We start from the raw sequence: 13,324 nt of genomic DNA on the forward strand, positions 1-13,324 counted from the left end.
GAAAGAATAAGTTTGAGCAGTCAACAATTTCCTTATCCTTGGAGATATGAAGAATATTCTCTGCAACAAATAAGGAAAGGATAAGCTTGAGGAGCAAGCAGTTTCCTTATCCCTTCTAGGGTTTCTCAAGTCGTGTATATATATTTTAGGAGTAGGCCACGAGCCAATTTGAGCACTCTAGAATATGGATACAGTTGTAAACTTCGAAGCCACAAAGATAAGGCTTAGAAGGGGTGTTCCCAGTTCTCTGTGACGTTAATCAGGGTGATGATAAAGTGCGCAGAGAATTGTTTTTCTTTCTCTTAGATCTACACTGGTGAGAGTTTAGATAAGATAGAGAGAGGGTTGTTTTCTTCTCTTATAGATAAAAAGAGAGAGGGTGAGTTGTCTTCTCTTAGATCTACACAGGGTGTTGTGTTAGATAGAAAAGAGAAAGTCTTAGATTCATTCTTAGTCGGGATCAATCCTATTAGGTAGAATAGGTTGAGTAAGGGTCGAGACAAAATTGTATCAAAAATAAATTTTGTTAATAAGATTGAATAGAAAAGCGTTGACTTGACGCGTTCCAAGTGTGAATCAGTGTGTTGTGTTTCTCTATACCTTTACACCGTATATATCAATATTTGCACCGCAATGTGTAGTTTTTGTTGACATTCACCCATCTACACCTCTGTCTCACTCACAATTACAAACAGAGGTTTGTTTCTCTCATCTCTCTAACTCTCACAGTTAACTCTTTCTTTGTTTTAGAGAGAAAGAGGAGAAACGTTTTTCTTTATGAAACTACATTTTATAAAACTTGGATTAATCTTACATAACACACATACTCTTATACTACTACACTACACACTTACACAAAAGCATACTCCTAAAGACACTCATGACTCTAGTACACTCAACATAGCTACAGCCACACTATTACTCTTAAAACTCTAAAAACACAGGATTTTCTGATCACAGAAAGAGAAACAAAGATGCTCAGATAGAACGAGATAAAAGAAACAAAAAAAAAGAAGTAAAAAAGCCATCTAGAGCTGTGATACAATATCAATTTGGAATGATCCAGCAAAATGACTAAATGAGTGTTGAGGTCGACATATCATCATCACTTACACCAGCAATATATAACCAATGTTGATATATGAAAATGTAAATTTGTTCTTTTGTCATGAAACTCCAATAGAAATCGTAAAGTCTGATCGATTATACAAGAATACACATCAAGACAACAATTCATCTACAAAAAACAGAATTTTGAAATAAAAATTCAATCAAATTCTCTCTGTTGCTTTAATGCCAAGCTTGAGAATAGCACGTTGCGTCCGAATTTAGCAGATATTTTTCCATAAAATTCAGATTCTTATAATTGTAACACACAAAAACAAGAGTTTTGTCCACTTAATTAGCACACAGAAAGGCTTCAAAAGCTAATCACCTTGTCCCCTGGAGTCTCTGCATGTAAGAAAGCAATATGAAAATTCAACAGAGTTTTCCTAAGAAACAAAGACCGTCTACAACTACAGCAAAAGGCACAGTATGAGCTAAACAGAACTTGCATACTATAGTTCTTGGCTTTAGAAATGAGATGACGAGAGGTGAGTAAGTCTTCCCAACCAACAATCACTAAATCTATATGGTCATCTCTTACCCATCTTTGCAATTGTTTCTTCAACCATATCACAAGAACATTACCTAATATATTCATTCTTACATGACTTCCCCTGAAAGAAATAGACCTTGTACTGAAGATACTATATAGGACTTTGTAAGAGTAACAAGAGAAATGACTATACTAACAGAATCTCTCCTAAGAAATGATCATAAGAGTTACCTTTTTTATATGAGATGACTGGCTCTGTTGTCACATATGTCGTCAAGGAGAGTCACAATTAGACCATTCGTCCAACACATGTATGTTTCACTTTCCTGGAATTGAAAACAAACATAGTTTATTTTATCCGCGATCTAGTTCTACAGGTACTCCTTTCTCTGAATGACTGATTTTTTGTGTACTTGATGATGATGAAATGAAGATCTTGGGAAATTTTATTTACCTGTGTACATATAATCTGTACTTGCTGAGAGCCTCATTCTATTTGAATGAATCCAAGAAAAGGAATGTGTTTGACTCTATAATAATCTTATCCTCCTTCCGACCATCTCTCCTCCCATTTCTGGTCAACAATCATCCTTTTCAAGGAATAGAGAAATTGCAGCCCATCAGGAAGCTCCTTTAATTTTGGACACTCACAAATACTCAGAGAATGAAGAAGGGGCATGGAGCCATCTTCCACTACCCACTCTTCCCATTCCTCTAATCCAACTAATGAAAGCTCATGCAGTTGAGAAAACCCACCGCCCGAGCAAACCATTCTGCTCCCACTGAAAGATCTAGAAGATAAACGAACCTTTTTCAACTGAACCACTTTCTCTAGAATTGGCATCGGGTCCTCCTCCAAATGAGAATGCCATAGAGATAAGGTTGTAAGGTGAGAAGGGAAATGTTGGTCTTTAGAAAGCCTTGGCATACACAATCCCAAACTCAGATTTTTGAGATGAGCGAAATCAAAAACAGTAGTCCACTCTCCCTTCATCAAATTAGCCTTATCCTCTATTGTTAGATTTTCCAGATTCCTCTGTCCAAATATTGATGCAGATAGAGTTTCCATACTCGTCTCCTCGTAAAAATTGATGGTGAGAGTCCTTAGCCTGTACATACCACGAAGATCCTCCAAGCTGCTACTCTCTGTGTAGAGAAATTCTTTAAAGACTCCAACTTTACTAGATTACTCAATTCTAATTTTGTCTTCTCATGCATAGTCCGTGGTAATGCAAGGTATCTCAATTCTTGCATCCCTTTCAAGACATTGGGCACAAATATTTTTACCCAAATATCTAAATTTAGATAGATAAGCAACTTCAGATTTCCTAGAGAAGAAGGTAAATGAGATACCGTAGCATCATGTAAGCTTAAGTATCTTAAGTGGATGAGCTTTCCAATGCCAGAAGCTAACTTCCTTCCTCGAAACTCGGCTCTAGAGAGATCTAACACCCTCAAAAGTTCTAACCTTTTATAGCTTGATCCTGATAGCTTCCAATATCCTATCACGTTTAACTGAACTATCACGAAAGATCGAAGTTTTGGATTGTTTATATCTCTATCAACATGTAATGTTGTGGGATCTTGTGAGAAAATTCTGCGAGATGTGACGGTAGATTGAAAGTTTGTTGTTGGATGGCAGCTATTAAGTTAACATATGTTTTGTTTCTAGGCGCAGCGATACTCTCATTTCGAGAAGTAAGCAACACTTTCCAACCTGCCCAATAACAAAAAAAAAAAACAAAAAAAAAAAAGTTAGTTAGCTTATTGAGTACGTATGACAATTGGCTAGTGTGAATATATATACTACCATAAGAAGTCACCTTTTGTCGGTGGAAATATTTTCTTGATTCGGTCCCAATCTTCCTCTTTCCATATATCATCAAAAACAATTAATAATTTAGATGTTTCCAACAATTGAAAGAGCTCACCGTGGAGTTCAACCTCTTTCATCTTGAGGATTTCATCTTTCCTTTCTTTAGATGTGAGATTCTGCAAGATCGTTTGCCACACGGATATCTGGGTAAACTCTTGCGAGACACACACCCATGTGAGTCTATCAAAATGATGTATTACATCCTCATGATTAAAAACATGTCTAGAAAGTGTGGTTTTACCAAGACCACCCATTCCAGTTATGGAAACCACTTGAATGTTGTCGTCTTCCACAAGATATCCAACCAATTTTTTAACATTTGCCTCCAATGCCACAAAATCATCACTTTCGTATTCCTTGGGAAATGTTTGTCGCATCTCCTTTTGTCTATCTTGCAGAGGTTGCATATACCCACCATCACTGTACATCTGTTGTATTATTCCATAATTCTTCATTTCTTCAATAACATCGGAGATCCTCGTACGTATGGCTGCAATATCTAATGAATTTTCCCTGCGATCTGGAATAATGCAAGCAAGCCTTCTAGTCCGCATCTTGATTCCACTTGATCTCCCAAGGTTTTGCTTAAGTAGAAAGGTTTCTACAGTATCCTCTCCATCACAAATAATTTCCTTAATATCGTCAACACATGTTTTCACCACCTCACTTGTACGTTTCTTGGCATCTGCATCTTTTAAAAAAGAGCTTAACCACTTCAGATCACGCTTTAGTCCAGTAACTTGATCTTCGAGTCCCTGAAATCCCTCGCATTCTTGACTCAGTAGGTCCCAAAGCTTTTGTATTCCAAATGACACAAGTTCCCCAGCTACAACTTCTGCCGCCATATTTGCTCCTACTTAGCAATATAAAAATAAGAATCAAGCTACGTACTATTACATGAACAAACGCCATAAGTTTGAAGTGGTAAAACAAGCAAGATTGGACTTTCATATTTGATCAAATTTTGTGTAATTTTTGCTCACGGAAATGAAATTCGATCACATCAAAAAAAAGTATTAATTTATAGTAACTTTATATAAAAAAAAAAGATTCATTCGACTAAATATATATTTATGTTAACAATTTTATTATTTTCAATTTACATATCAAAAATAAAATTTTATAACATATACAATAAAATCTCTATATATTAAAACAACTAGAAATAATAAAATTTTGTAATACTAATTCGGAAAAATGTAAATATGAACAAAAATTCGATAAGATAGAACTCTTTTGTAGTTTATTTTTAAATATAACATTACAGTAAATTAACAATATATAGCGTTCATGTAAATTACACTTATAAATTATAATAAACAGAACTATTGTTCATCATAAACAAAGATCTTTAATTTGCTTAGAATACAAAAGAAAAGAAAGGAAACCAAATAAACAATTAAAAAAAATGACTAACCTATGGCGCCAAGGACTATTGTCGTCGACGTTTAGGAAGAAGAGAGATGCTTCTGTTTTTGAGGATTCCTCTTAGTCTTAGGGGAAGAAGAGAGATGCTTCTGTAATTTAAGTTTCTCTGCTTCAGGCTTTTCAACTCTCCATGTGATTGATTTTCTTAAAAAAATTATTAAGTAGATCCATTTTTTTTCATTTTTTTTGAATAAGATCCATTTTCTATCTTACTTACTGTGTGGCAAGCAATAATTTCGTTTCGTCTTCTTCTTCCAACTTGTCTCTTTGATACATTTCCACGAAAATAAATAATTGCAAGCTTTACAAAAAGCTGGTGGCCCCCGACGACTATATAATGAAAGACACTACAATGAGTCATCGACTACTAATAACTGGCCACACTAAGGTTTATGAAGCATAGCAATTATTGGGGTTTATTTTTCAGTACAAATTACATTTCTTACTGGGCTTTAAAAATTAAAGCTTTATGACGCATAACTATTAAACTTTGTTGTTGAAATATATCTCATATTGTCGTCGTTGCAATTTCATTGTATAGTCATATTTCTCATAACAATATGACTATATACATTTCTCATATTTTCGTCGTTGCAATTTCATAACAATTAAACTTTGTTGTCGACTATTTCACGTTAATTATAAGCGCAGGGCTTAAATGCTATATTCATCTAATCACAAATCAACCTATCTTCTCCGTTAAAACTCATAGTCTTTTCCGTATTTTTCGCAAATAACCTTTACAAAAAAGAAACATAACCTTGTCATGTTTGTAATCTGAAATTTAGATTCTTCTTTTAGCAGATTTAATGATGCATTTGTTTGTCTTTAGCTGAAAGAATTCAATAATTTAGCTATGTCAATACGGATTTGATTATAATTTATTAGTTCTTTACTTCACATTTGCTTGGGTAATCAAGAAATACGTCAAATACGGATCAGCTTCTTGACAATTAGTACGTCTTTTGTACGTTTGGCCTGTTAAGTGTAAAATGGATTTGTTTTTGTGTAATTTACAAGTCTCTTCTGTTTTCGAATACAATTAAGTTGATTTGCTACACCATTAGTACCATATATGTCCCGTGCGTTTCATGGTTCTACGTCATAGTGTTCTTTAAGATAAAGAACACATTTAAACTAATGCAAAACAATCTTATACAGATAAATGAAACCCACTGAATCCTGGTGAAGTGGTGATGACCATGCTTTTGCACTGTTTCTCCATATTCTTATATATAAGCTGAATAAGTCTCGAAAGTTGTAAAGGCTTCACCGGTAAGGCCAGCTAGGGGAGCGGAAAACACAATGAACCAAGCGGAACAGACGGGATACAGTCACATCAGTACAGATATCTTGTTAGCAAGTATGAGATTTTTTTGCATGTCATCTAGTTTTATATTGTTGAAACCATGTATAGCAATTGTAAAGGGACTCTTATGACTTGATACAAGTGAAAACAATAGGAAACTTTTACGTTAAGTGAAACATAATAAAACTTATTTGGATGCATCCTCTTTAAGATACGAAATCTGCTTCTCGGCTTGTAGTTCTGTAGAAGCATCAAGGTTGATCTCCTTACGTCTTCAGCATCTCCAGGTATGATTTCATGATCATCTTGTCTGATTCGTAATTGGCTTCCATTCTATTCAAAGGTCTCATATCAAGATCAATGAAGTGTACCTGCCAGCGATATGTGGACCGGCCTCAGTTTCATTAAGAGAGAAACAATTCAACAAAAGAAATCTGGACTGGAAGTAATTAAAAAAACATGTACCTTGTACTCAAAATCTTGCTTTGTTGATTCAAGATGAACATTACCGTGGGAAGAGAAACTCGACAGACCAGTCTCTCTTGATCTAATACTTACCATTACACTACAATCCGTTGCAGTGGAAGATATTAGAAAATTCTTCAAAATATTTACTTTTTCATCATGTGACATTGAATGCATGGCACCAAAATGATTAGACAATTTTCTCTTTTCCAACTCTTGGCACGCTTTACATGGCTGGTCAATTAAGTCATAGTACGCGTGTACCACCCCCTCAATATTATATTTGTCAAGCTTTTGAACGTGTAGAAGCTGATCTAGAGCTCCAGATGCGTAAATAGTTTCAGCAACAAGCTCTATGAAACTACTTGCACATACGTCGTCATCTTCGGTTTTCAAGATCCCTTTGAGTATATGGTTAAAAGCTAATTCCACCTTTGAGGTTGTTATGCATTTGCTACCACGAAAGCCTCCAAATACCAAAGAACCGTTCAAGAACACACGGAAATTGGTTTGAGGAGTTGCGTAGAGCGCTTTTATTGCTTTGTGTATTCTATCTTTGGATCCAGAGAAAAGGTCTAAGGGATCATATTCACTGACTTTTAATATCTGAGGCATGGCTTTAATGTGTTAGCTTCGAAGTTGGATTTTGTATTTGAGGGATGTAAGAGAAAAAGTACCTCGTTTTGCCTAAGCTTCAGAGCTTGTTGCATTTTGAAACGAGTTACACTCTTTTTGATAAGATTTTCTTCCGCTATGAAACTTGAAGATGGAAGAAATCCATATTTGGGCTGTTTCATCAGGTTAAATATATATAAGCCAAAAAAGCAATATATGGTTAGCCAAAAAGAAAGAAAGAAAGGACAAGATAATGATCATGTACACCTTTATTTCAACAGTTAAGCATGGTTTATCATCCTCAACATGACCTGAAAGCAGAGGAGATCATTAAACCAAAAACCATAGCTTAAATCCATCATTAACTTGAGTTAACCAAGAGACAGCATACAAGCTCACATCAACTTTTACTTGCAGCCAAGTAAAACAATGTTAGAAAGAGCTTCATTAATATTGTAGTTGGCTACACAAAATTAATTTACCGTGGGCGAAACGTGTTAAATCATCCATGAGAAGCACCGAAGTGCGGTTAGTATCTACACTGGATGGATTAGCTCGCCTAGAAAGAGGCTGAGATGTCGCCATTTTCTCAACAGACTCAAGAAACTCCGTTGCTACAAGACGACGAATCTACAACATTCCCAAATAATTAATCAAGACTTAAATCCCTTTAAAACATCCCAAATGCAACTTCCAAATTCTTATACCCGTTAGAACGCATTAGAATAAAGCTAAAAAAAGGGAAACATACTCCAACATTAACATATTTGTGACCCAAAAAAGGTCTCATGACATGTTCGGCAAACAAATAATCCACCATCTCCTTGTTTTGGCAAGATGCAAGATCCTTAATGTCTCCCCAAATAAGATTTTCGAGACTGGTAAGACCATTTCCACTTGTGTCTCCTCCATTTTCATTCCCTTTCTTTAGCTTTTTCTTTATCCTCATCACCTTTCCCAACTTCACATATATACCATAAAAGAGGAAAACAAAACAAAATTGCAATCAATGTAAATATACTTCGTCCTAATTCCATAAACGATGAATTTAAATATAGAATCATCTTTGGGATTAAGAAACAGATTCAAAGAGGAGACTAGCTAGCGTACGCAAGTGGGAGAGGATCCAGTGTAGGCGAGAACTAAATTAACAGCTCCTTCGCCTCTATATGACCAATCAACTGCATCTTTTGCTTCCAAAACAATCTCCTCCATCTGATTACAAACACCCAAAACAGGTTAACAAAAACATATTTTACGTAAATAACAGTCATAACGTATCTTTTGAGCAATGATCAAATGGTAAACAAGCTAAGCGAAGCGTAAGTCCTTTCAACGTTAGCCCTAGTCATGACAAATAGTCTTATAGTCAATATATACCACGCTTCCTCTATAAATAAAAATTGATTGCATTACATGTATCACTAAATTCAAAATATGTCATGCGCTGTAACGCAGTTTCTTTCTAATATACATTTGATTACTAACTAACTTTATATATATTCAAGCCTTTTGTCATCAGTTTGTGTTTCTCTTAAAATAGCAACAATAATGTCAAGAATCAAACGTTAGCTAGAGAGAAAATGGAAGATCATCTATAGCAAGTTAACAAAAAAAAAGATCATCTATAGCAACAATAAAAGAAAATGACTAACCTCTTTCGACTCTTAATGGCGCCGAGAAACTATCATACTCCTGGACCTTTAGGAAGAAGAAATATATACATACATACATATATATGTATATATATATATGCTTTTGAGTTTTGCGTTATATTTTGGAAGAATGAGAATCACACCTTACTAAACGTTTTGCTTCAGACTTTTCAAGTCTCCATGTGATTGATCTTCTAAAAACGACAAATTACTTTTAACGTAACTGCAAGCAATGCCGTCTCTGAGGGTTCAATGTTCAACAAATATCCACCGATTGAGAAAATGTACAGAAAATAAGTTTAGACATCTATATTAATATTTTAAAAATTATTTGAAAAAAAAACTTCGATTATAATAATGTCAGTATTTAAAAGGGATTATTTATAAGGCAAAATAGGTTAGAACATTATGAGCATATATGAAATAGAGACATAATTATGTTCATGTCTCAAAACAATTGTTTGTCCAAAAAAAAGTACTATCCATATAACCAATACAATTAAAATATTTTAACATTAATTATTAAATTAAAAATATTCATACAATGTTTCACAATTACTTTTACAGATATTTTGTAAATTTTGTTAAGTTTTTAAATTATGATTCTCTTATCATCTTTATTTGTTTTTCTCTAAATTGCATTTGAATCATCGGTGCCGGCTATAAAGTTTAAAACTTAACAATATTTAAAATATGTGTTTAACATCTCATACCAGCTATAAAGTTTATTTTATTATGATTCTGTCATATAAATAAGGCCAATATTCATCCAAATCTGAGTCTCAAGCATGGATAAAATTTTTTTTTACTGTAGTACTAACTTTTGAAAGTATATATAAATCATGCTTATCAATTGCATGTAGCATATTATTCTCTAGTCACAATTGACATTTTTATAATCCTTTCTACAAATTATTTCATTCTTTCTATTTCAACCAATTAACTTTAGTTAAAAGAATTTTGCCAAGAAATACTTTAAAAATAACTGAACCAAGGAATACGGTTGATCACAAGATCTTCGATGATAAATAAAATATCGAAGTTTTTTGTATTTATCAAAGAACTAATAAACTCACTTATCGCAAATCTTAGAAAAATATATTTGAAAAACATGCGTGTATATATATGTACTCTCCTAGATTGTAATCAAAGGCCAATTTTAGTTCACCAGCTCATGTCCATGATGATAAGTTGAGGCCGGCCCTTACTCCAAGTTACAGACTAGTAGGAAGGCTCGTGAAACAGCAACTACTTGTGGAGTCTTCTTCTTCCAACTTTTCTCTCAATACATTTTCACGGAAAATATTGGCAGTAATCCTCGACGACTATAACGAAAAATACTTTAATGATTCGTCAACTACGTTTCCTTGTCCCATGGTTTTGTTTTTACCCTTTTCACACGCACCATTATTACATACAATTTGTTTGTTTTTTTTTAATTAAATCCTATTTCGGACTAAAATTTCTTTTCTTTCTAAGCATGTGTAGTAAAAAATTCACACAAAAGTTTTCAACAATTTTTTTAAAAAGATAAAAAAAAAGTAGAAGTGAGATATAAGAAATCTCATTTGAGAATTGTTGAAAAACTCTTGAGAGACTAGTTAAACACATGTTAATATGTGATTAGTTTTAAATTTATTTTTTATTTAAATTTTAAATAATTAATTAAATGAATCAGAGACTATACGTTGTGAGGCGCGATGGATGGGTTGAAACTTTTGACTTGGAGAGGATTTTAATTAAAGTGCGACTTAAGAAGCTAAGCAATGAGCTTGGCAGTTACCATTGTGACCCTCGACGAGTCTCGGTTCGTTTCTACAACCGAATCACCACGACTAAACTCGAAGAGTGGGCTGCCGATGCTGCTACTTCCATGTCTTGTAACCATCCTCATTATGCCTACGTATTGATGTTTACAAGAAAATGCGGTACATACCAAGTATGTTCCAAACCCCATATGAAGTTGCAAATGTTCTTTTGCTAACCGGTCTGCAGCCTTGTTATTAAGTCCACTGAAACTCCACACTTGTAAACTTATTCTACCATGAAATATATATATAACCCTTCGAACCCAATTATGCACCCGAGAAGTTTCTTGTTCGATTGTTAACCAAATATGTGACTTGTTGATTATATCACCTTCGAAGATGACTTTCCCATGACCTTGTCTCCAAGCTTTTTCCATTGCTAGAATCAAGGCTTTGAAACTCCCCTTCTAAAACTTGACAGCATAACTCCCCTTTATAAAAAAAAAAAGAAAAAAACGCCATATATATTTTGTTGATTTTGGAAAGAAACAAAAAAAAATGTACCTTAAGAGGAATGTCAAGTGGAGAAATGATGCCGTATGTGACCCTCCAGTCGAAAAAACGATTGTTGGCTTCACCATGAACTCCAAGAAATGATGGTCATTGTCATCAGTATAGTCCAGACGCCGCCGTTTAGCCACCACCCCATACCCTGATGAACAACAGAAATGATCATCAGTTTGTAGTAACCGAACAAATGACTCGGTTCAAACTGTTAAAGACCCAAAATGGGATGGGAAACTAGCTTTTCCAATCAGCTAATTGCGTGTTTTATTCAACATGTAATGTAAAATCAAATAACCCAAATTTGAGAGATGATCAAATTAAATAACCCTAATTTGAGAGAGAATTAAATTAAAGAACCCTAATTTGAGAGAGGATCAAAATTTAAAGAACCCTAATTTGAGAGAGGATTAAATTAAAGAACCCTGATTTAATAGAGGATCAAAAATCAAATATCCCTAATTTGGATCAAAATTCATATAACCCTAAATCGTTTACCTAATCGCGAAATCTCCTCCGCCCATTATATCTCCTCCATACCCATCACCTTCAACCCCAACCTCCACTGATTCCATATCCATGGAGTGCATCTTCTTCCTTTGTCGATTCGGAACTAAAGAAAGAGAGAGAGACAGAGAGAAAAAAAAATCCTTCGATCTGGCATAAATTTTTTCCATATTCTATTTTTTCTTCATCCAACACAAATGTGACACTTAGCCTCTCTTAAACCAATTTTGAATATACTATTTAGGAGGCTCTATTATCATTTTTTCTTTTAACTAGTTTATTTTTTTTTCTACAAAACCCTTAAAACCCCTCTTAAAACCTTCCGATGGAGAAGGTCTTAGGGCATCATTATAGGGAAAACACTTTTGGGTGTTCTTAGAGTATAAATATTGTGAAAATAATGTAAGATCATTTGTTAAGATCTTTTGTTAAGAAGTTAGTTATTGGGAGAACATATGTAAGATCATAAGATTTAATAATATAATATTCTTAAACATATTACAATTATAAAACTTATAAAATAAAATTTGAATTGCAAACTTATAAAACTTTTACTACAATTCAAAATACAATACCAAATTTTTTTTAACAAAAAAAACATTAAAGATAAAAAAAACATATTACTTAATTAAAGCACACAAACATTTTATTTAATTAATACATAGCTTAATGTCCAAATTTATTCCATATATTCTCAATCAGATCCTCTTTTAATTTGTGAAAAATTGTTTGCAAAAAATTGTATCCATTCACAACTTGCCACGTCAGTTTAGAACTGAGCCAAGATCAGTTTACATCAAAAACTAAAAAAAGTGTTCTAAACCACTATTTATTATTTTTATATTTTTTTTTGGGTTAGAATAATGATGGCCTTGGATACAATTGAGTGATCCACATGGATGATGTAACGTACGTCAGTGTTGTTCCTTTTTTCTTCCAAATAAATATAAATGACTTGAAATTCTTGTATTTAAACCATTTTATTTATTTTCAGCTTGCTGCTAGGATTGCTATCTCAAACCTTCACAAGAACACTAACAAATCATTTTATGAGACGTATGATTGGAATTTTATTTCTTGTTTTGTTTTGAGTATATATTTTTCATTATATTATTTGAATTAATAATTTCAGGGTTGCATACAAGTCCCACCATGTCGATGAGAAAACTGGACTCAAGGCTTCTTTAACAGATGAGCATGTATCTAGTAATCTAGGTAGGATAGTTATGAAAAAAAATGTGTTTTTTCCAATGTACGTAATGTATCGCTGAATCATGCTTTATTTTGGGTTTCAATCTCAGAACGCTGCTCGTCTAGACAGTGAAATTAATCATATATGACCGTGATTTTGATTATGATTACTTCGAGTTTAAACTCTTGAGAGGTTTTACCTCTTGAAAGTAAATGGGAAAGTTGTTGAAAGGCCTCAACACATGCTCATGAGGGTTGCTGTTGGCATCCACATGGATGATATTGATTCTGCTATCAAAAGAATCAGTTCCTTGACGTGTTCAAGTTACTTTTAATTGGGAACTTTTGTCGTTGAAGTTAGGTCAG

At 33.7% G+C, this 13,324-nt stretch overlaps 1 protein-coding gene, 1 long non-coding RNA gene and 1 pseudogene across 3 annotated transcripts; all 3 read right to left on the bottom strand.

The window, feature by feature from the left end:
- Positions 1–1,154: 1,154 nt before the first annotated feature.
- Positions 1,155–5,165, bottom strand: LOC104700826 (putative disease resistance protein At1g58390 pseudogene; annotated as a pseudogene). The gene is made up of 5 exons (XR_015561762.1): positions 4,894–5,165; positions 3,424–4,329; positions 2,055–3,317; positions 1,832–1,926; positions 1,155–1,452 (listed from the first exon to the last, which is right to left on the bottom strand). The product of XR_015561762.1 is annotated as a putative disease resistance protein At1g58390 pseudogene (transcript).
- Positions 5,166–5,999: 834 nt separating this feature from the next.
- Positions 6,000–9,304, bottom strand: LOC104700828 (inositol-pentakisphosphate 2-kinase). The gene is made up of 8 exons (XM_087458050.1): positions 8,949–9,304; positions 8,404–8,508; positions 8,045–8,254; positions 7,776–7,923; positions 7,561–7,604; positions 7,356–7,466; positions 6,679–7,284; positions 6,000–6,584 (listed from the first exon to the last, which is right to left on the bottom strand). The coding sequence occupies exons 2-8, from the start codon at positions 8,506–8,508 to the stop codon at positions 6,480–6,482; spliced, it is 1,329 nt and encodes a 442-aa protein (XP_087314176.1). The 5' UTR covers positions 8,949–9,304; the 3' UTR covers positions 6,000–6,479.
- A 1,178-nt stretch (positions 9,305–10,482) lies between these two features.
- LOC147941109 (uncharacterized) lies at positions 10,483–11,975 on the bottom strand. The gene is made up of 3 exons (XR_015561763.1): positions 11,759–11,975; positions 11,261–11,408; positions 10,483–11,187 (listed from the first exon to the last, which is right to left on the bottom strand). It is a non-coding gene; the product is annotated as an uncharacterized LOC147941109 (long non-coding RNA).
- Positions 11,976–13,324: the final 1,349 nt, after the last annotated feature.

The sequence above is a fragment of the Camelina sativa genome, chromosome 7, assembly GCF_030686135.1.
Source record: "Camelina sativa cultivar CO46 ecotype springtype chromosome 7, ASM3068613v1".
NCBI lineage: Eukaryota > Viridiplantae > Streptophyta > Magnoliopsida > Brassicales > Brassicaceae > Camelina > Camelina sativa.

What these genes read in the sequence shown, in the direction of transcription:
- LOC104700828 (XM_087458050.1), bottom strand. Translation starts at nt 8,508, where the DNA reads ATGGAGGAGATTGTTTTGGAAGCAAAAGATGCAGTTGATTGGTCATAT. An exon ending in ACAAATATGTTAATGTTGGA is followed by an intron (nt 7,924 to 8,044) that starts GTATGTTTCCCT and finishes GGAATGTTGTAG; the next exon opens with ATTCGTCGTCTTGTAGCAAC. An exon ending in TTTAACACGTTTCGCCCACG is followed by an intron (nt 7,605 to 7,775) that starts GTAAATTAATTT and finishes CTCTGCTTTCAG; the next exon opens with GTCATGTTGAGGATGATAAA.